General features: G+C 51.2%; 1 protein-coding gene across 1 annotated transcript in view; it reads left to right on the top strand.

Annotated features, from left to right (window-relative positions):
• The first annotated feature begins 1,491 nt into the window (after positions 1 to 1,491).
• GRIK4 (glutamate ionotropic receptor kainate type subunit 4) overlaps positions 1,492 to 23,628 on the top strand; it is a 295,913-nt gene continuing 273,776 nt past the window's right edge. Inside the window, exon 1 of the mRNA XM_045555389.1 lies at positions 1,492 to 1,640. Coding sequence (XP_045411345.1) covers positions 1,559 to 1,640 — 82 coding nt within the window. The 5' untranslated portion in view covers positions 1,492 to 1,558. The remainder of the gene's footprint in view (positions 1,641 to 23,628) is intronic.

The following is a 23,628-nucleotide window of genomic DNA, read 5'->3' as shown; positions in this document are numbered from 1 at the left end:
TTTTCATTTCTGTATAACGTTCCATGGTGTAACTATGTAATATATTTCTCCGTTCTGCTGCTGGACATTTGGGTAGTTTCTAGTTTGGGGAAATTCAAGGATGCTGCTAGGAACATTCCAGTACATGTCTTCAGTGAGCACATGCATGCATTTGGGTTGGATATATACCTAGGAGTGGAGTTGGTAGGTCATTAGCATATGCGTAAAGCTGTAGTAGACCAGTTTTTCAAAGCAGTTATATCTGTTTGCATTCCCACTAACACGATATGAGAGTTCTAGTTGTTTCACATCCTTACTAACACTTGATATTGTCTTTTAAAAAAAAAATCATCTTGGTGGGTATATAGTGATATATTATTGTGGTTTCAAATCGTATTTTTCTGATACCCGATGAAGGTGAGCACTTTTTCAAATGTTTATAGGCCATTTGGTTATACTCTATAGTGAAGTGTCTGTTCAGGTTTTTTGTCCGTTTTCCTATGGGACTGTCTGTCTAGGGTGTGGGTGGAGGAAACATCGTCACACTGCTGTCCTCCCCAGGGGCACGGGGATTAGCACAGCCAGGTGCTCACCAGCCCCACCCTCGCCCCAGTGATGGGGGCAGATCTGGCCTCCTACAGAGTCTGGGTCCCTGTGTCTGAGAGGTCACAGTCAGGGGGACAATGCCTGTGCTGCCTTCAGGAGAGAAAGCCCCTCCAAGGTTCTGGATTTGACATGAGGGACCCACCCCCCTCGGGAAGGAGGAGAGGGGTTGGTGGAGGAAGGATGGGGCGGGGGTTTTCAGCAGGCAGCACAGCAGATGTGGAAACCAGCTGATGACCGGGGATGTGTGCTTCGGCCCTCAGGATTTTGCTGGGAGTAAACCTCTCCCATCTGGGCCAGGGAGGGCCTGACATTTGTGTAGCCCCTCGTTTAGCCCAGGACCTGGGCATGGTGGCTGCTCCTGTGTTATCTTGGTTAGTCCTCAGTTCGGCCCCACCAGGTGGGGTTGTTATACCACTTTGATCTATGAGGAACCTGACCCGAGACAAAGAGAAGCCCTTGTGCAGACCACGCGGCTGGCGAGTGGAGGAGCTAGGTCGGATGCCCACTGCCCCAGCCTGCAGTGCGTGCTGTGTTGGGGCAGCGGAGTGACCCTCCCACCCTTCCTCTCCTGTCTACTCATGGCTCCAGGTCCTTAAGGGCAGATGAAGGTCTTCATTTCCAATGAGGCACCGTGAATCATCCAACCACAGTCACCACAGCCTGCCCCCGTGGATCAGGGGGCGGGAGTTGGAACCTGAGCCCTCTGGCGGAGGGAGGAAAGGCAGGGGCCTCCCCAACTCCATGGCTTTGCCTGGAGCCCGCCTGGAGCTCTCCCACGGCACTGCCAGAAGTTCTCCTGGATGGGCTGTCCGCCCCCCTCCCCACAGAGGTTCTCGGGGTGCTCCCTGACAGCTCGGGTCACTGGGATGGGGGGCTGTCTAGCTGGGGCGCAGGACTCACGTGCTCCCCCCGCTCTCTCGCAGAGTTATGTCATGCCCAGACCAGCAGAGGGCTCCATGAGGATTTATAGAAGATGCCCCGCGTCTCGGCGCCTTTGGTGCTGCTTCCTGCGTGGCTCGTGATGGTGGCCTGCAGCCCGCACTCCCTGAGGATCGGTAAGTGCGGCCCGGCTACGGGTGATGCCCCCAGGGGACATGTGAGTGCTGCACCCACCCCCGGGGGGCCGCCCAGAACGTGCGCTGTGCCCTCCTGAGTTTGGCTGGGGCGGAGGTGGTGGTGGTGGGTCAGCCGGATGACAGGCCGACAGCTCTGACCTGGTCAACCTGCCGAGCTCCCTGGGTGACTTGAATACAGACGCTGATAACTCCCTGGTGTGTTTGGTGATGTACTCAGTCTAACACATTAAGGGGCAGCTGTTAGTGAAAAAGGAGGGTGAGAATGGCCTTGGGGAGTCCAAATCCAGGGCTGTGGATGAGAGAAGAGGTCACTTCTCTCCTCTGATCAGTCTAAGAACGCTTCCCCGAGAGTGTGCTGTGTCCACAGTTCAGTTTGGATGAAGCCAGGAGGCTGCTGGGTGACCCTGGCCCAGCTGCCTGGAAGGGCCCTTGACTTTGTGTCTGCTTGCTGTGGCCTGGCTCTGAGAGGGGAGTAGGGTCACTTCCGTGTCTGCCTTGTCCTTGTTGCTGCGTGGATGCCCACTCTAGGTATGGGCAGACAGGCTTGCCACCTGCACCACCTGCACACCCATCCCTGGAGGGGAAGGCCTGGGAAATTAATGTCTCCTCCCCTGCCAAGACTGAATGAGACTCGTCAGCCGCAGGGACAGGGACACAGTCCAGTCCAGCAGGCACAGTGTGGTTATCTGATGGCCCAGCAACAGAGAACCCATGGAGTCAGGACAGATGTGGGACGTTGGGGATCTGGTGTGTCTACCTGTGTATGTGGGGACAGGGGACAGTGTGGACAGATGGGTGGCACAGCTTTGGCAAACCCAGGCAGGTAGGTTGTTGGCCACAAGAAGACTCATCTAACAGCAGGACCCCAGGGCCAGGGTTAAGTGACAGTCCTAGAGGGACTCAAATACCAGGCAGGTTTTCCAGACAGATAACCACAAGGCCCCTCTTCCCAGACTGGGGCTAGGGTGGGAGCAAAGGCAGGATCCTAGATCCTAAGCCTGAATCTAAAAGGGGTAGAGACTGACTTAGAACAAACATGGTTTGTCCAGGGGATTGACTTAAAGTTCCTGAATTCCCCCAGCTGCAATCAGGAGGCATGCTGGTGGTGGTCAGGAGACCTTGGTGTGGGTAGAGGCAGGCCAGCCACTGAGACCCTGGCCAGCCCAGGTATCACGTGCCAGAGGCCGAGCTGCTCCCTGTTACCTTGTGGGCATGTTGTCCTGTGCATATGCAGCGAGTGGCAGCTGATTGGAATCACAAATGTGGACAGGTGACTCAATTCTCCCCTTTACCCTGCCCTCGGTGCGCTGCTCTGCATGCTTAAAAAAAGGAATTAAAAACAAAATATTCCCTCCCTCTTCTCCATTCATTTCTACAGAAACATCAGAACCTAATTTAATTCTGCTTAGTGGCAATGCAAAATGGTTCATATCCTTAAGATGTTTAATTTATAAGATGCCTGCAGTTATTCAGCGTGCGCTACAAGGTTTTCTCCCCCTCTAAATGAGCGGATAAAGCAGTAACCCATCAATTTCCATTTGTCACTAATGGGAAGCGGAAAGGGATTGAGCCAGAATCGGGAGCACCTCACCTGACACTTGTTCTTGGGAGGGAAGCAGAAAGCGGAGGAGCTGACGGATCCCTCTCTTGGCCGCTACCCCAACAACAGAGGGCTTCAAAGAAAGGGGTGCCTCACCCTCCCAAAACCCACACTCTGAACAACGCTTGTCCAGTGTTGCCAACACTCTGCTGGCCCTCAGTTTTGGGTCATGCTAGGCCACTTCCAGCCGGTTTCCTGCCAGGGGCCTGGCTGGCTGGCAAGGTCAAACCGGGCCCAATCTTCAGCGGAGGCCCGGAAGCAGCGTTGAGCCAAAAAAGAGACAGAAAAGAAAAGAAAAACCCAGACAGCAATGTCAGGCCCCGTTTTCCTGTCTTCCTTGGTTATCCTAGGTGCTGGGAGCTTTTAAAAAGTCTCCCGGATCTTTATAGATGGAAAGGTGTTAATTAGATGGACTCCAGAGGGGATGTGGAGTAGGGCAGGGATGGGAGGAGAAGTAGGTCAGGAAAACGCCAGTAGCTGTGCTGAGCGGCAGGCGGCCTCGGGCACAGATGGGCTGGGTCCGCACTGGTGCTGCTGGGGTCTCCCCCGTCCTCGACAGGCTTATGGGACAGGGAGGCGCTGCTGCTCCTTCCATCCCCGCAGTGGTCACTTCTCCTTGCACTTGGGTTTTTCTGGGGTTGTCTCCACCCCCAGCCCCCAGCCTCAGAATGGATGGCTGTCTGCGTGGGGCTGCAGGAAGGGACCAGGAATCTCAGAGATAAATTGCCCCGTTTGCTCCACCCAGCCCCGCTTGTCTGCTGGTGACAATACGGATGTTTGGAGAGAGGCGGCCGAAGCCATTACCCTGCCTTGCGACGGCTGTTTTTCATTCAAGTGGGGCATGGGGCGGGAGAGACAGCCAAATTGTCTATTACAGTGTTTGTTGTTTACCCCCGCATGAGGTTTTGGGTAAGAGAAAGGGATTTATTTATGGCTGTGAGGCCGGCTGCATAAATTCCCCAAACTCTCACACATATGTCAGCCCCTTCCATCATCCATCTTCTGAAAATGTGTTTTGATTTTGCTTCTCTCCCTCTGGGTCCGCTGAGTGATGACTGTGGAGCCACCAGTTAATAAATACCCTGGGAAGACCCCACCCCATCTCTGCAGCCCCCTGCTACTTTCAGAGACCAGGGGTCTCGTCATACTATCTTAGAGCCAGAAAGGATTATAAGGATCTGTTATCCGACCTGCTCACCTTGCAAATGAGGAAACAGGCCCAAAGGAGGCAGTGGTGTGGCCATGGTCACACGGCAAGTAGGCGGCCTGGCCGGTGGCAGCTGGCTCTAGACCCCGACGTCCTGGGCTCCTGTTCCAGTGCTCTCTTTGCTGAGCACCCACAGGCTCCCTCAGCCACTGGGAGGCAGGATCACCTTCGACAGTGTGTGAAGGTTGTATTTTCTTGCAGTTTCCTTCAATCCTGTTCAGAAAAATGTTCAGACATCCGCAAATGTTACCCTTGCCCCTAACACCTTAGATACCCGGTAGGTATTAGTTAACCGAGGGCACACTATGCTTTCCAGCCTGCCTCTTGTTATTCCTTCCTGGCCCTGTGTTTGGGCCGCACTGAACAGCTCACTGTGACCCACATATACCAGGAGGATTACTGCAGGCCGTACCCATTCCTCTTGCTCTGCCTGTGGCACTCTTCCTCCCATTCCATCCTCTCTGCCTGGAAAACAACTCCAATTCCTCCCAGGCCTTCCTCTTCCTCCTCCTCCTCCTCCTTTTCTTCCTTTTCCATCACCATTGGCTTAAATGGCTCTTCTTCTGTAAAGTCCTTTCCTGATAGTACCTTGTCCCTCCCAGGAGAATTCGTCTTTTTCCTCCTATTCTCCCATTCCCCTGGCACATACCTCTGTTCCAGCACTTACCATTGTATATTCTAATTGTTATGGCACTTTCCCACTAGACTCCGAACCCCATGGGACAGTGACTCCCTGACACAAGGGCCTGACACATGATGTGTGCAAATGTATCGCTGTAGCTCAGTGAATGTGATGGGCAGATGAGACCATGGCCCATGCAGCACCGGGCTCCCCAATAACATGTTGGGCACCATTGTTTTAAAGTGCTTTCTTCTGGGTTCTACCTGTGCTTAAAGAAGTAGACTTCTTGGAGGAAGTAGAAGAGAAAGGAGAAAGAAGAGAAGGAGGAAATGTCCGTCTGTCTGTCTTACTCAAAAGAGAGAATAGGCATGGGCTGAAGATCCTGACTGGGTTCTAGTGAAAGTTTGGCTGTAATAATAAACACAACCATTCATTCATTCATTCACTCAACACATATTTATTGAGTGCTGTGTGCTAAGCACTGAGGATAAGCACTGAGGTGCTAAATAAATAATAATATTAAAATGGTAACTCCCACTTTTAAAGGCCTTACTCTTGGCCAGGCACTGGGCTAGGTATTTGCCAAATCTCAGTCTTCATGTTGGAATTAATGATCCCATGCTGTAGATGAAGAAAGAGAGGCTCGGAGAGTTTAAATAAGATATCTGAGGTCACGCAAGTACTGAAATTCAAACCCGCCCGTCTCCAAAGCTGCCTCTTTCTACTCTCCTGCTGTTAGTGACCCCCTGGAGACATTTGGGATACCCCGGTATCACAGCAGTCACATTAAATATATTGTGTTCTGTCCGGCAAAGGAACTGAAAGATGGAATCATTCTTGTTAATATAGTCTGTTGGGGTTTTGGGGGGACACTTTTGCCTCCAAAGAATTTCTTAAGGGCACAGAGTCTAGCTGAGAGATGTGGAAACTGAGGCTTGGGGATTGCAGAGGCTCAGTCCAGGTGGCAGGGGAAGTCCTGCTCCACGTGGGTGAACGAGACACATCAGCAGGCTGTCGTGGCAACTGAATCTCTTTCTTGTTTAAGCTTTCCCTGGGTGGTAAGCAGCGAGAGCTCAGATTTATGCGACACTCCGCCTCACTAGGACCCCCAAGCACTTTACAACTGTAATTTTTTACTTAGTTGGTTTCCCCCCAATGAGCTCCAATCTTGTGCAAAGAACGTTCAGCACAGAACATTCAGATGTTATAAAGACGAAGATAATAGGAGAATTGGGGGGCGGGCAAGGAGGAAAGATAAAAAACACTGGTTTCCTAAGACCAGTTCTGCTGTGTGTTAAATATATCAGATGCACCAAGACTCAAATATCCCAACTGAATTCTTTGCCTTGTAGAGGATTCACCTTGGGGTTCCTGAGTAGTGGGCTCCTCTAATAATGTTACCACGTGATTTGATTTATGAAATTTTGATTGGCACGTAGCTTTTCATCTCGTTTCCAAATTGAGTCACCCATATAGACAATCAATTGGTCTTTCACATTAGTGACAAATAGAAATTGATGACTTTCTCCTTCATCTGTCACCTGTCACCTAGAGAGGAATATGGAAAGATTTCTCGGACATAAATCTCTCCCCTGGTGAGTGCCTTAGGGAGTCTGTGTCTTTCTTATTCATGTCTGTATCCTCAAGGGTCTAGCACACAGTGCTTGGCCCATAGTGGTAGGCTTGGTGAATGTTTGCTAAATGGATTATCTGTGGCAAGTTTTGAATCATGAGCTGACCTATCAGTTTGCAGACTTCTTTTCCTCCAGGAATTGGTCAAAGCTCAAAAGTGTCAACCAATTTTATTGTCAGCCCACAAAATATATAATTAGGAGAGTAAATACTTTGCCGAAAACAAAAGTCCATGTGTGTCTGCACACACAGGCTGTCTCTCCTCCCCTCCCTGCTCCACCGCTGCCACCTACACATTTTTGGGCTGGACGAAGGAGGCTTGGCTGTAGTTGGAGAAGCGTCCAGGCCAGTGTGCTGCGTCATTCATCTTCCCTCAGTCTTCGGGAGCACCACACAGGATGGTTTCTGGGTGTTTATCTTCTCTCTCACCCTTTCCAGAGCCCATGTGAGCTACAGCCTCAGGCTGTAGTCTCTTCTGCTGAGAGGTTAGGGATGAATTAGGCCTAGATGCTCCATTTTATAGGTAAGAAATCCTGAGGTTCCAAAAGAAGTGAATTGATGAAGTCCCTTTTGGTAACATCAGGACTCTTGACTCTCAACTGTTTGGTGACATTTGTGCCATGGTTTGCGGCGTATAGCATGTTCTTACACACATGTTAATTCCGTCTCCCAGTGACCTGCGAGGCAGGTAGGAGTGAGCACATCTTGTGGAGAGGAGCCTGAGGCTCGCAGGGTTTGTGACTTGCCCAGCCTTTCACGGAGGTAGGTGGGCATGTCAGAGGGGGTGAATGGGGTAGTCTGAGGACAGCCTGGTGGCAGAGACCCGAATAGCCTGGTGGCAGTATGTTCTTGGTGGGTGAGATCTGACAGCCACCAGGGGCCAGTGTGCTGATGCCTGAGGCCTGGCAAAATGAGGCTGAGCTAAAGAAAACCGGCAAGTGATGGCAGCAAACGTTAGTAAGTCTCACTTCTGTATTCTGTTTTCTTTAACATACCGTGATTGATCGCTGGGCACAGTCCCAATGGCAGAGGTGTCAGGGATGAGGGGATGGGGCTATTGTTTCACAAGTAGAACTCCTAGATAATAGAGCTGATTTCCATATAATTTTGGTATGTGGCTGCCTGCATTCATCTGTGCTAGAACGGCCTGGATTCCCCCAGCCTCTCATTTTGTCCCTCGATGAATGTCACAGCCTGATAGTATCTGCTTCCCTGTTGGATAGAGCAGGGTCCAGCTCTGCCTGGCAGGACGGCTGGGGGCCTGACTGGCAGTATTGGGTCAAGCAGGGATGAATGAACACGGTATTAGGAAAATGGCAATGGTGATATTTCAACTGAATTTCAAAAACCTGTCTCCAGCTCTGTGAAGTGGTTTACAAAAAGTCTTAGGATGTGGCGTGAGTCATTAGCAAGGTCTATTTTGGGGGATGGGGTGGGAGAAGAGAAGTAGAAATTATGCAAAGAGATTTTAGTTCCATGTACAAAAATGTTTACCGGGCAGATGGAATGGGCTTTTTTGGACATCAAGGTCCCCCTAGCTGGAGGTGGTCACAGATAGGTCGATCAGGGATTTCAGCATCAAATGGGGTGTTGCACCTGTTACCTCTAAGACCCCTTCCAATCTGGGATTCGGTAATATCATATTTTCACCTTTGATCACTTCTCATACTCTCTTAGGGAGGCACTGTATCATCATCGTGTCCTCCTTAATAACCATTCACACAAGCTTAGAATTGAGCAACCATCTGCCTAATTTCAGCCATGACCCCATTTGGATAAGCCAGGTAAGAGATAATAGCCCTGCTAATTCTTCTGTTTTGTTGGTGTAGACCTGGCCTCTCTGAGTGCCTCCCTCCTCCCCGTGGAGCTGGAGAAGCACAGACAATGAGGAAGCTGCTGCCAGGGCTGAGCCGAGTGAGCGCTTCGGCGTGTGAGTCTGCGTGGGTGGGGTGCGCGCACCGCCAGAGCTGGCACGTCCCACTCACAGCCTCGTGGCTCAGCTGCAGGCAAGACAGTGGTCACACCTAGCTCTCATTAGTCTGGATAAACAGGCACATGTTCCCTATGGGCTTTATGGAGGCTGGAGCTTGGCTGGTGGGGAGCGCTGGGCGGCAGGATGTCACAGGCAGCGGTCGGGCTGCCCAGCAGTCCCTCTGTGTCCTGTTGGGGTGTGTCTCTTCCCACGGAGAGCAGCTGAAAGACAGTGTCTGGTCAGCTCGTGGTGGGCTACACTGGGGAGGCCCATGAAGCCCACACCGATGAGGAGTGTTGCGGGGAGGGCCAGGCCAGCCGGGGCTCGGATGTGCATGCGTTGGCACGCACTGTCCTCTGGCTGGGCAGACAGTGCTGCAGTGATGGCCTTGGGAGCCACCGAGGGCCAGTCCGCCGCCCCGCTCTGCTTGCGGACCTGTGGAATTGGCCATCCGGTCAGCGTGAGCCCTGCAGAAAAGAGGCTCTCTGCTCCGAACCTCTACGCCAGGGGCAGGCCTCGGCCACAGCCCTTTTCACTGTCTCTCCCTGTGACAAAGTCAACCTAAACGGGCAGCCCACGTGAGGGTCCCTCACATGTCCCCCCTCATCTCAGTCCCTCCCACCTCACTTACCCAGGTACCTTGAATGGCCGTTTCCTATGATTGAGGTGCAGGGAAGTCGGAGTCAGATGTATCGTGGGGTCATCCTGGAGAGCTCCAGCGTAGTGTGTGTGTTCACACAAGAGCTTGGGCTCTGGAACCAGATGCCCAGATAGGAGTCCGTGTTCCATCCTTGGTGACCTTGGGCAAGAACATAATTTCTCAGCACCTAAGTCTCTTCTTCTATAACATGGGATGATAGTAGGCCCCATTTCGTGTTTTTATGAGAATTCAATATGTTCCTACACAAAAGCACTTAGGATGGTGTCAGGCATCCAGCGATCGCTATGCAAGTGGCATCTATTATTATTAATGGCCCTCCGGGGCTCCCTGTCCCCATCCCTAGCCTCTCCCTGCCCGGAGCACCCTTCCCCATCCACCCACCAGATCCTGCCTCTTCCCTTTTTCTAAGCCCTGCTTTAAGCTCACCTCATTCTAGGAGATGAGAACCCCCACCTGGTCCTGAGAGCTCTCCCTTCCAGAACTCTCAGAGTGCCAGGCGGGGGGTGCTCACGTGCTCACTCCAGAGTTGCACTGTTTTTGTGGGTACTTCCCCCCGTTTTATGCAAACATTTTTAAAAGCCTTATTTGAATTCCATCTACCCGACAAGCCTAACAGCACCCTGAGTGGATGGGCTTTACCTTCTCTGCCCTCACAGTGTCGTCGGCTCTTCTTGCTGGAGTCGCTGTCCCAGGTGCTAGCTAATGGGTCTGAATGATGCCCCATCTTAAAAACCTCCCTTAGCTCCTGTCCCTCTTCAGTAAACCCATTTTTCTCCTTTTACAGCAAAGCTCTGCAAAAGAATTGCCTGTCGCAGCTGTGTCCACGTCCTGTCCTCTCTTTCCCTGTCCATGAGACTGCCAGCCCCCACCGTGGGTGTCCACGTTGCCAAGTCCAGTGATCTGTCCCAGGCCTCACCTTCCTGGGCTTAGCAGCAGCGCTTGACATAATCTTTCACTCCTTCTTTGAAATGCTTTTTCACTTGGCTTCTAGACCACGCTCCAACTTGGTTCTTGCTCTGTCTCACCGGCTGTTCCTTCTCAGTCCTCTGAGCTGGTTCCTCCTGCTCCCTTGAGCTTTGATTATGGACGTGCCCCAGGGCCCTGGCCTTAAACGTCTTCTCTGTGCACACCCGCTCCCTACCCGTCATCCCCACGCACACGCCTAATGCAAACGCAGACTCGGCATGTCCACAGTCAAGCTCTTGGTTCCCCACTCCAAGCCTGCTTCTCCTCTTGTCTCCCCCGCTTCACAAGTGGCAATGCCACTCTATCTATCCAGACATAGGCTCCAGAGCTCGGATCATCCTTGACACCCAGACCCTCCCCACAGCAGTCCTGTCGCACTGGCTTCCGAGTACGTCCAGCGACCCAGCCGCTTCTCACCCCAGCTGCTGCTGCCCTATTCCAGCCGGTATTATCTCTTCCTGGGTTACTGTGAGGCTTTTCTACTAGTTTCCCTGCCTTTTTTGTGCCCTGTCACTTCGCATTCTCAAAATGGCACCAAGAGCGATTCTTTGAAGATGTAATTGGATCATGCCAGTCCTGCGCTCCAGTCCTCTCCTGACTTCCGGTGTCAGCATAAAAGACAAAGTTCTCACAATGGCCCCCAGGGCCCTTCACCGTCTGCCCCCTATTCTGTTGGTTTTCATTCTTTTTTCTTACCACCCTGCCTCTTGCTCATACCACTTACCAGCCCCAGCCCCAATGGCTTCTTTGCTTTTCCCAAGCACACCAGGCTTTTGCCCACCCCAGGGCCTTTGCATGAGCTGTCCTCACTGCTTGGAGCACTGTTCACCTGGGTATCTGCAGTTCACTCCCTCATGCCTGCTGGTCATACCCTGACCATCCTATACCCCCTCGCCTGCCCCCAGCACTTTCTGTCCTCCTTCCCTGACTTATTTTCCATAGCCCTTATCACCACCTGACATACTGATCCTATTTGTTTGCTGTCAGAGTCCTCCCACTAGGAAAAACCCTTTGTCTTGTTTCTGCTGTTTCCTCAGCACTTAAGACAGTGCCTGGCACATAGTAGGTGTTCACTAACCATCTGCTGAATGAATGAATGATGCAGACCCAAGGGAGGCCCCGAAGGAGCTTCAAATTGGAAGGCTTTGGGAGGGAGAGACTGATGGTCTCACCTGACATAGAGACAGCTGCTAACATTTAATAAGCGTTCCTTGCTCAAAACAGTGCAATGACACTGCTGGCTCCCTGTCCCCATATTCTCTGATCCCTGCAGCCAAAGCCCAGGTCCTGAGGCACATTTTGCGCCGGTCTGGAGGAAGCCCAAGCCAGCAGTCTAATGACTCAGTGTCAGCCTGAGTCTTGGCTTTTGGTCTTACTTTTTCCCTCAGCTCCAACACCAGGCTCCTGGCTTATCATCCAGCCCACTTGTGTTGCCCCTGCAGTGCCCGAGTCTCTGTCTCGTCATCGAGACTGCAACTTTGCTTTGATGTTGTGACTGTGCCCAAGCTCCTCTGGGCCCATGGGCAGGCTTTGTTTGTCTCAGTCTTCCACGAGCCTGGGGACCTGAACCTGGACCCAGCGTCTCGGCTGGGACTCAGCCACTTGCTTCTAGCTCTTTCCTGAAGCCGCCATTGTTGGCCAGGCTACCTGCCTGGTGCTTGCTGGCAGCTTTTCCCAACTCTGACTGCTTGTGCTCAGACTCACCAAGTCTACACGGTGGCAGGGACCTTGGATAACTCACTCCACCTTTGAATAGTCCTGACCATTGATTTTCTTCCTATTTAGCCCAATCTGTTCCCCTGTGCCCAGGGTTCTAGCTCTGCCTGTCGCTCAGGGCCTCGCAGCGCAGGTCTGGTGCTCCCGCGGTGACAGCGTCTCTGAGACCCACAGCACTGTTGTTTCACAGCCCCCACCATCTTCTTTCTTCCGGAGATTTACCGTTAGTGCCTTTGTTCCTCCTGTCTCGTTGTTTGGATTCCACACGTCTCCGGTCACCCTCCCCCAAACGGGATTTCTTTTTATCTCCTTCCTAATTAGGGTGTGGTCCCCCAGATCAGAGGCAGGCACTCCCCTTGTCTGCTTCTGGTCCACCACAGGCACCTGCTCCAGCCCCAGTCGGGGGGGCCTAGTCTCCAGGCTCAGCGCTCCTTGTTGGACTCTGTGCAGCCCTGGCTGACCAGTCTTTGGGTTAAGGAGAGCCGACCCGGGTCTCAGCCTGTGCCTGCACAGCGCAGCCCCCTGGTGCTTCACAGGCTGGGCTTTGCCGTCAATACCCAGAGCTGAGGCTGCTCTTTGAAACCCCTGCAGCAGGTCAACCCGGTGTCTAAAGACATCTGTATTAAGGGGCCAGGTGCTGCGGGGTTTCCTAAGTTGAGTCACCTCTGTGACTTCCTCCAAGCTGTGCTTTTGCCATCCTTTCTAGGACATGGTCTTTCGAGCACAGAGTGACACAGGCGGGGGAGGGAATGCCGTTCTGCTGGCAACACTCATAAATTTCCCCTAGCGGCAGGGATCTAACAACATGAGACTTTGAGCTTTCAGCTCACAGTTGAAAGAACAGGGATTTTGCCGGAGATGACAGAAAAGGGAAGCACATAGCCCCGGGGGCCTCAGCAGGAGGCTCTGTTAAGGACTCCCTCCAAGGAGGCACCAGCCACCAGCCTGTGTTGGAGCAGGATTGCGGTGGGTGGCACCAGACCTCTGGGCAGCCACCCAGAAATCTCACGCCAACCGGCTGGAGAAGGAGAACTTTCCGAAGGCCGTAGGTAAGGAATTCTCCTTGTACGTCCTGGAGCTGTTGGGGTTTCTAAAATTAAAAGGCCCTTTATCTGGAAATGGTGGTTAAATGCCCCTTTCCCCTTTAAAGCCAATTTGGAAAACCAAGAGTGCTGAAGGAATTAAGTTTGTTAAATGGAAATAAGTGGAGTTGGTAGAGGAGAAACAGGACATAAATGAGTGAAATTATCGGTGGGTTGCCTACTTTGTTGCTTCCCCTTTATTTAGTTAGCCTCTTCCTCATCTGCCATGGACATGGTCTCCCAGAGAGCACTGTGGCCCATGGGAGGGTCCCTTGCAGGGAGGGCAGGCCACCCGCTCTGGGACAGTCACTGCTGTTGGCTTGTAGTTGTAGCCTTGGTGGGGCTCCCTCTGGGTCTCAAATGAGTGCCTATCTTACCATGAAGCCATGAGGATGGTCACCTGGGAGAGCGTGGAGTTCCCATTCAAGTTCGCGTATCCCAGGCATCGTGGAACAAGTCTAGCTGTGGATTCAGAATTCATGCTCCCGAATCCCACTTACTAGCCATGTGCCTTTAGGCAAAGCATTCAACCCAGCTCATGCTCAATCTCCCATCTGCAAACTGGAGATAGTAGAGCTTATCGTTATTATATTAACCGAGAGGAGATAGGTGAAGTACCATGCACAGTGTGTGGCATATAGTAATACTTAATAAACATTAGTTTCTGTTCTTTTGTTTCTTTTGAAAAATAGTAGTTTGCTTAGCAATTATGACAAGCAACTGGATGGCATCACAGAGCAGTGGAATGGGTGTGGCCTTCACTGGCGTACAAACCTGGAATTGAATCGTAGTTTCAGCATTATGTGATCTTGGGTAAATCATTCGGCTTCTGTTTCCTACTGTGAAATGGGGATAACGATACTCACCTTATAGGATGGTTGAGGCTGACACGAGCTAATGTATGGAAAACAGCACGGTGCCCGACAGTGGGAAGTCAATCAATAAAAGCTATTGTCAGTAGTTCTACCATAATTATGATTACTGTGGCTTTCTCTTGCTGCCATAATGAATTTTTGCAAACTTAGTGGCCTAAACAAGACAAATTTATTATCTTCCAGTCTGTAGGGCAAAAGTATTAACTGAGCTAAAACTAAGTTTCGGTAAGGCTCTGTTCCTTTCTGGAGGTGCTAGGGGAGAACCCATTGCCTGCTCATTTGGGTTGGCGGAATTCATTTCCTTGTGGGTATAGGGTCAAGGCCCCCATTTTCTTGCTGGCTGTCAGCTGAGAGCTCTTCCCAGCTTGCACAGTTCACTGCATTCCTTGGCTCCTGGCCCTCTGCCTCTGTTTTCAAAGTCAGCAGTGGTGAGTTGAATCATTCTCACCGTGAGGCTCACTGACCTCAGCTGGGAAAGGTTCTCTCATTGTGAGGACTCGTGGGATTAGATTGAGCCCATTGGGAAAATCTAGGATCATCACCCCATCTCTGGGTCTGTAAACTTAATCACACCTGCAAAGTCCCTTTTGCCACGTGCCTTAGTCTGTTTTTGTAGCTATGGAAGAATGCCTGAGACTGGGTGATTTATTATAAATGACAAGAGGTTTATTTAGCTCACGGTTCTGCAGGCTGGGAAGTTCAAATGCATGGCCCTGGCTCCTGGTCAGAGCTTTTGAGCTGGGTCACAACATGGCAGAGAAGGTCAAAGGGAAAGTGCTAACAGGGGAAAACCTGGGGGGCATCCTGGCTTTATAACAACCCACTCTCTCAGGAATAATCCATTCCGGAGGGAACTAATCCAGTCAGTGGAGAACCAGAACTCACTCATTACTGTGAGAATAGCACCAAGCCCTCCCCAAAGGATCTGCCCCCATAACCCAGACAGCACACCCCCACTCGGCCCCACCTCCCAACACTGCCACGTAGGGGATCGAATTTCAGCATCTGTTTAGGTAGGGACAAACAAACCATGCCAAACCGTAGCACCATGGAAGGTACCACATTCACAGGGCCCCGGGGTTTAGGACGTGGGCATCTTTGGGAGCCATTATTCTGCCTACCACAAATGCTCCTCTGTTTGGACGGCCTCTGCAGTGGGAGGCTGAACCCCTGAAGCCCTCTTATGAGCAGTGCCTGATGCAGGGGACTGTGTACTTGGAAACTGTCCCCAGCCTGATTCTTTGCCCCAAGTTGCCTGCCTCCTGTTCCTGTCGGCCATTCTGTGCAAGAACCAGGCGGCCCAGAGCACCAAAGCCAAGGCATTTGTTCCATGGGTGGAGGGAACTGGACACATTGGCTACATTACTGCAACTGAGATTATGCCACCAGGGAAGAGACGGCCGGGAAGGGGCTGTGTAACAGGAAGTACTTCATCATGTTGATTTAGTAATCTTGCCACTTCTACCGTGTCGGGCGCTGAAGGAGTAGCCTACGAGCTGAATGCGATCCGAGGCTGCTTCACGTGGGCTCTGCTGGGCTCTGCGGGGAATGATGTGTTTATTTCCTGCTGTGGGGCTTAGAGAGAATAACGTGCCCCCAGAGTCCCGGCAGACTCTCTCCCACTCCGCCTGCCTTCCAGAAGGGGACAGAACCACGTGTGCTTTAGGCGGGGACTGCTGTGAGCAAGAATTGGGAGGCCTGGGTGTCCCTCTGTCCCCTGGTACTCACTGAATACTGACAGTGCCCCGATGTGGGCTAGGCTCTTGGGAAACACAAAGACGTAGGATATTTTGTTGGCACATTTCCTAAATGTGGAAAGGCCAGATCTCAGACATGAAGGAGCTGGAGGACAGTACAAAATAAGGGAGCATGAATGCTAAGGCGTCAGCTCCGGGGCTGAGCAGTGATGACTGTGGTGGTCCAGGGACCATTTGGGGCTTCTTTTTCCCTTCTTGGCATTTTTCCTGTTGCCACCTAGAGTGGAGCAGATGAGAGGGTGGTGGACCGTCTCCTTAACAGGCTGTATCGTGGGAGATGGCACGACACTCGTGCATATTGAGCATCTGCTCTCTGCCCATCACTTCTATAAATGACATGATTTAACTTTTATAAGAACCTCCAGAGGTAGGCTTAATAACATCTGGTATTTGGGTATTAAAACCGAGGCTTGGAGAGGCCAAGGCCACCCCTGCAGATCAGGGAAGGCCCTGGATTTGAACCGGATTCCTTTGGCGCCAGCCCTGTGCTCTGCCCACTGCACGGGGCACCTCCCTGCTGCACTTTTTTCTGGGGACCCTGAGGCCTCTGGCCTGTGCCTTGTGGCCCTGGAGGTGCAGGGAGAAGGAGGACCCGAACCAGGTCCTCCCCGGACCCACGTGACACCTCAGTTTCTTTAGTGCAGCAGAAGGGCAGACACCACACCTTTGCCTCCGTTCATGCCCTGCCTCTGCAGGTTTCCTCTTCAGGCATCTGCGAGAGAGAAATTAACTCAAAATTGAACCACAGGAGTAGGGCTGAAGGCACCTTTGGGCTAAAAATAAGAGCGGAGGCTGCACTGCTCAGAGGGCCAAGTCTGCATGCTGGCTTTATTTATTGCCGCTTATTTATTAGATTCCAAATGATGTTTAACCAGGAATCATATGGCAGTGATCTTTGATTACTTATGCGGCTAATGGCTGAACATATATTATTATTGCTATTTATTCAGCCCTGCTCAATGTACCAGGTGCTTCTCTCTGAGAAAGGCTCAAGGAAAGGGGCCAGAAGGATAGAGAAGTGGCTTGCCAGGTGGTCTATGGACCAGGGGAGGGGCTCCACCAGGAGAATTTTTTTTAAAGGACCAACCCTCAGAAATAGAGGGAGTTGGGGTAGGAGTGGAGAGAATCCCCTAAAAGAGAAAGAAGAGTTAGAGATGAGAGTTGGGGATTTGGAGCCAGAAATATCTAGCCTTATGACAGTAGCAACATTTCTTGAGTATTTATTATGTGCCAGGCACTATGCTAAATGCCATTCAGAATGCTTTAATCCTACCACCGCCTCCATTTTACAGATGGGGAAGCTGAGGCTCAGAGAAGTTGAATAACTTACCCAAGGCCACACAGCTGGTGGGAGGCTGGAGCTGGCATTCAGATATAAAACCTATCTGCTTCTGGAGGTACCCCGTGCCCCTTATGCTGCCCTGCCCTACTTCAAAGCCAGGGCCTCTTTTGGTTAAGCTTAACTTTTTGAGTAAACAGCCCAAGAAAAGAATGGAAAACGTGGTGCCCCAGGAGCCTGGGACAGAGTGTGGAGGGTGGAATTCTACCCTCCCCTGCTCTTTCCCTTGGAGCTTTGTAACCCCTTGGGGCTGAGCTGCCAGTGCTCACTGGGGCACAGTCCACCCAGGGCCACCTAATACAAACTTGTGACAGGCCACTTGGGGTGGACAGGCCATGCGAGATTCAGGGTGAGGAGTACACAGGGCCCCCGCCTGCAGAGCGTGTCAGCCAGGGCATCTGCTGGGGGCTGCAGGGGAGGCGCTGCTGGCCCCAGGGCACCAGGATGCACACCTGAGGGAAGCAGGGACCCTCCTCACAGGGAGGACTCCTCTCGTTGGCCTTTCCCTGCCCACTGCAGACACACTAAGCCCCCACACACTCTCACATCTCCCCCATCCTCGCTCTTTCTCAGTTTCATCTTTCCAGGAGAAAGCTCATGCTCCTTTCCAGGGCATCCAAAGCCTTCGCAGGCCTGCCTCGGACGGTCTGCATGGCTTGGTCTTTCAACGTCACTCTCCTATCCCTGTCCCCAGCCCCTAAACACTCACTGCCGTACATTCTGCACGGTGGACACCTGGGAGTGCTCAGAACGCCCTTGCCTTCAGGTTGCTGACCTGTGCTCCCTCTGCCTGGAATACTCTTCTTCTCACCTCTGCTGCCCGGCAGGATTGTACTCATCATTCAAGGCCTTGCTTGTATGTGGCTTCCTCCTCTAAGGGACCCTGTCAGGTGGTCCTTTCTGTCCCCACTCAGAAGGGAAGGGTCTTTCCCTTCTCAGTGCATCCATGCACGGTGTGAGTGGCTGTGCTCTCAGCCCTCGCCCCATGTGGCACCGTGGCGTGAGTTTCAGCATCGGTCTCAGTGCAAAGACCACATCTCATTGCCTCTCATTCCCCCCACCTTGCTCCTAGTAGGCGCCCAGTAAACACTGGCCGGGTGAATGCATGAATGACTCATTCCTGTCCTGCACTACTGTGGAAAAGGCATTTGTTCCACCCGGGGCCACATACCCACTGGCTTTGAAAATGGGGACATTGGGGCAGGAAACAGGGACTAAATGAGCCAAGTTACACATCCTGAAATAGGACAGCAAGGAGCCTGGAACATGCTGGACGGGGGTGGGGAGGAGGGAAGCTGTTAACTGGCTGTTGGTCTCTAAGATTGGAAAGGAGGAGAGAGACAGTCGGCCAGGTACAAAGGGAGGATTTCAGGCGCTCTCTCCAGGGCCCCCCTCCTCCCTGTAACACCGGCGTTGAGTCTCTGGCCTTTTCAGTTATAGCAAAATACATCGTGTGCAGCATGTGACCTTTAGGAAGATGGTATGTGCGTGGCCCAGCATCACAGGGGCTTCCCGGCACTGCTGGGCTGTGGTGCCCACTCCCACAGGGAGGACCACCCACAACGGGGTGGGCTAGCCTCAGGCCTTTCCACTGTTCCACCCCGTCCCTAGGGGCCTTTCCCTCATCTCTGAGACACAGCGAGTGGCTGCCTGGGGGTTGGCCCAGGGCCAGGGGACTGGAAGAGGAGACCCTCAGACAACTGCAGAAAGGGACTGGGGAGAGGGAGGAAGAGTAGAGATTGTGGGAGGGGCCAGGGGGTGACCAGGAAAGCTCAGGACACAGGAGGGAAACACAGGACAAGGGGCGGGGGGGGGGGGGCAGGGTTTGCAAACTGATGAGTTTGCAGGGGTCACAGCTCTCTGGGCCTCAGTTTTCTCACGCCAGGGTCTCCAAAGTCCCGCCCGCCTGACGGTCTGTGTCACCGTGTGCTTCCTCTTCTCTTAAGGCCACAACAGGTACATTTCAGCCCCCCTGCTCTCCTCCTCTGTTGTTTCCTTTTCCCTCCCTCTCTTCCTTTCGCTCCTCTAAGTATTTACTGTCCACCTGGGCCTAGATTATCCCCTGATTAAGTGCCATTTGGCTGTTGGCTGCCTGTTCACTCAGTTTTATAGACACATTCAGTGAGGCGCAGAGGCCAAGGCCTGATTTTGGAGAGGGAGGGCAATGAGAACAGAGAGCAGCCGCGGCCCACTTAGATTGGATTTTAATAAAGTTTCCAGCTAACCTAAATCATCCCCATCTCAGGCGGCTCGGCAACCGCTGAGCGTGTGGGTCAGCTTGAAGCTGCCTCCCCGGGCTGGGGACAGGCAAGAGATGGCAGAATTGGGACTGGGGAGGAGATGGGGGGGGGCCCTGTTGGAGAGGAAGCAGCGTCTCAAACCACGGGTCCCCCTTGATGGGAAGGGTAGGTAAAGGCTCTCCGAGGGGAGGCGTAATGCCTGCTCTTTTAGCAGCTGTTAATTAGTTGCGGATGATGAGATAATTCATAAAAATTAGCAGTGATTTCCTTCATTGTGTTAATATCACAGGGCAATAAAACTGCTGTTAAGGATGACTTTTCTCAGCATCAAGGAACAGGATGTCAAGGAAAAAACAGCCTTCCGCAAGAGTGCAGAGAGGAAAAGAGGAAAACAGAGCTGGTGAGGCAGTGACAGGGGGAGTGATTTCCAAGCCTTGGCTGGAATCATCGAAAGAAGTCAAATTGAAATGCAAATCCTGGTGTCTGTCAGAGCACCGGCTGGGAGAAATGCATTTGGTGGTGTCACCTTGGCTGCGGGTGGGCTCCCTGCTGCTCGGTGCAAGGCAAGATGGCGGCAACCAGAGGCTGAGGCTGCTGCATCTGTGGACAGGGAGTTGGAGTTGGCCTGGGCCCGCAGGAACATTCTTTAAAAGAGCAAACACCCTTGCTTATTTGGCCAGAGGCATGGTCTGGCCTTGACCCCCTCCACCTGCAACTCTTGATGCTTTTCCGTTCTCTCACCAAGTTCTGCCTACACTGGCCTAACGTCATTTCTTGACTCTGCCAAGAACCTTCCTGATTTAGGGCCTTACCCAGGCTATTCCCCCCAGTCTGGCCAACTCCTATTTATTTATCCCTTAGGTAAAATGTCATTTCTGCAGATAAACATTCCTTGAACTCTATTCTCAGTGCCTGGCATCGTCCCCATGTTATATATGGGAAGTGAGGGTTGGATGGATAAATGGTCTGTTCCCTGCTTAAACCCTTCCCCATGCCCACATCGCCTACAGGACGAGGTCCGAACTCAGCCGCATATAGTATCTATGTGATCCAGCCCCTGCCTGCCTCACCAGCCACACCCCCACCGGCCCTCCCAACTCTGTGCTCTGCTGGAAGCTCCCTGGCCATGCCACACTTTGCCACCACTGTTACCCCACCCGTGCTTTTGTTCCAAATGTCTGCCTGGCCAATCCTTACTCATTCTCTAAAACTCAGTTTAAGGGCCATGTTCTCCATGATGTGTTCCCTGACAGTGTTCTCTCCCTCTTACGGCTCACACCCTCCTGCAGCATCATGCCTTGTAAAGACCTTTATTGTTCCAGATTGGCTTATGGATCCTTCCTGAACTTGCTGTGCTCAATTGAGAGCATTGATTAACACAAGCTGGTACTCTATAAATTGCTGTGTGAAAAAATGAATGAGTGAGCCAGTGTAAAGTTCAAAAAAAATGGTTTTAGGAACTCTTGAATAATCCAGGCCTCTGGATAATGTTGGCTTAGGGGAGATGATGAGAAGTAAACAGATCTTTTTGAAGTTGAATTGGCCGGTCTTGGTAGGAGATTGGATGTGGAGGAGGAAGGAAAGCTCAAGAATGACCAACTCTATTGTCAACTTGTTTGGGTGACTGAAAAAGAAAGAAAGAATGACCAACTAGGTAGCCAGGTGTATCATTTATTAAGAAGGGGAAGAAGGAAGGAGGCGGGTGGGGAGACTAAGAATGCCATTTGGCTAGTTGGGTGTGGTGACGTGCACCTGTCGAGTTTAGCCTGGGCAACATAGTGAGACCCCGTCCAAAAAAAAAAAAAATATTCCCTTTTGGCAAATTTGGTTAAATTTGAGTTGCTGGTAAAACATCTAAGTAGAAATGCTAGGTAGTCAAACGGACATAAGATGTTAGACCCCAGAAGAGTGTCAGATGGAAATATAAATAGGAGAGTGATTGGCACGTAAGTGGTATTCAGGGCCATGTGACCAGCAGTCTGCTAGGGAGAGATGTGTGGAGAACGATGTGGAGGGCCCAGGACTGAGCAACCTAAACATTTACTCAAAAAATAAAGGTGATCAAAGACCATTGAGCCTTTTTGCAAAATAGATATAGTCTAATAAACTCATAATAAAGTGTAAGGCTAAGGTATATACCAAATTTAACCAACCAAAAAATTTTAACCAGCAGGAAAAAGTTGAAAGCTATGAATTTTGTGTCTGGGGGCATATTGGCCAATGATGGTAGGCTGGCCCTAGAAAAGTAGAGAATGGTCTTGAGAGAGCAGCGTGTCTTTGGGTAGACCAGCTGACACCTTGCTGTGGCAGTGCGGCCTCACACCCTGTCCTAGATAAAGTCACTGTAAGCCCTGGAGTGTCCATTTGCTAAGCTAGGAAATGATATCCCTATTAATGCGTTGGAAGATTCTCAAGGGATAAAACTTGAACGCACTCTTGCAGATAAGTACAGGACATTTCCGGATCATTAATACTTTCTAGCAAGCCTTTTTTTTTTTTTTTCCAAGAAGAAAACAAAGTGAAACAAATGGAATATGCATTTGATTTAATTGCTGGTCAATTGATCCAATCATTCATTCATACTCTACTACTATGAACAAACTCAGGTTCAAGGTTAAGAAGAAAAAGAATGATAGTATTTGATCCCTGACCGGTAAGAGCTTGTGGAGACAATACTAACACATATGAAAAATTGAGTGACAGTGCAAGACAATTTAATAACTGTAGCAAGGCAAAACATATTTAAGTGCCCAATGAATGGTGCAGACAATAAACATATGGTACAAGAGTCTAGAAGCAGGAGAACTCACCCTCTGTGTACCGAAGTAGTCAAGGAAAGTTTTTCTAGGTTCACATGACCCAGTGATTTATCTTGGAAGAGTAAATAAAGGGTGCTTTGTAAGGCGTAAAGGAAGTCCCAGGGAATGGAATGGAACCTCTGAGGCCGCGCTTCTGTGGACGATGACATTTAGATCTGCTGCCATCTGTCGGTGAGTGCGGAAAGAAGCCCGGAGCGTGGTCCTCAGGTAGTGAAAAGGAAAGGTGCTGGGAGGACCCAGGAGTTGGCATCTCCCGCTCTGGGAAGAGTGAGCTTTTTAGTTTAGTTCATTGTCATTAAAAATATGGTCCTCAGACCGGCAGCACTGGCATCATCTAGGAGATGTACGCAAACGCAGAATCCCAACTCCTACCCCAGACCTACCCAATCAGGGTCTGCATTTTCACCACATCCCCAGGTGCTTCTCATGCTCATCGAAGTCTGAGAAACACAGGTCCAGCCCTGGCGATGTAGGGCCATTCTGGGAGACTTCCCAGGCCCTCCCCACTGGAGATTCTGGTTGGTGGGACTAGGACAAGACCTGGGATTTTTGTTTTCAATGATACCCCGGGATGATGCCTGCCATGAAACAGGCTTTGAAAGCTCTGCTGTTCCATAGCTGTGCCCCGTCCCTGGGTCAGGCCAGCTTCCTCACCATGCGTACGCCTGGCCATGCGCACTCTTTTCTCTGTTGAAATCATTCTTTGAAGACCAAACGGGATTTTCTCTGTCTTCCTCTTCTTATTCCCCATTCACGTCTTTTCTGCCGTTGCAGTTCTGACTTCCTCTTTTGAAGCTCTCTCTTTATCTTGGTTTCCACTAGTCTATGGGTTTCTTTCTTAGTTCTTCTGTTACTGCTCATTGCTCCTTCCTTATTTCTTTTTCTGATTATTCTTCCTCCTTAAACTCTTTGCTCTTCCCTTTCCCTTTCTGGGCAGTCTTGTCCCCTCCGTGGCTGCAATTACTGTCTCTGTGTGAACAGTTTCCAAATCGTCTGCAGCCTGCCTCTCTCAAGTCCGGCTGTGTGCGGGAGGTTTCACGCATGTGATAATGTGCGTGAGTCTACGCAGGCTGGGGATCAGTAATGCTGCTCTCAGAGGCACCGGAATGTGAGCTTCAGTGCCAAACCCACTTGGATTCGAATCCTGCTCTCCGCTTGTCAGCTTGGGTAAATCAATTTACTTCTGAGTCCCAGTCTAACTCTAAAGCGAGATAAATTGTATCTACTTCAGAGGATTATTTCGGAGACCAAATGGGATAATGTAAAAAATGCATGGTGCATAATAAATGTTCGTTTCTTTTTTAAAAAATTCTTTTTCACGATACCTTTATCAAACTGAGCCCAATTCCTTGTACTCATCCTATGTTTGTTTAATTCTGTGTCTTCGCTCATACTCTTCCCCCTGCTTGGAATACCCAATTTTGCTGTCTTTCGAGGCCAAACTCTGTTACTGCCTCAGCCATGAAATTTATGATCAAC

The sequence above is a fragment of the Lemur catta genome, chromosome 7 (genome assembly GCF_020740605.2).
Source record: "Lemur catta isolate mLemCat1 chromosome 7, mLemCat1.pri, whole genome shotgun sequence".
Taxonomy (NCBI): domain Eukaryota; kingdom Metazoa; phylum Chordata; class Mammalia; order Primates; family Lemuridae; genus Lemur; species Lemur catta.
This window is presented reverse-complemented; position numbering and strand designations above follow the sequence as displayed.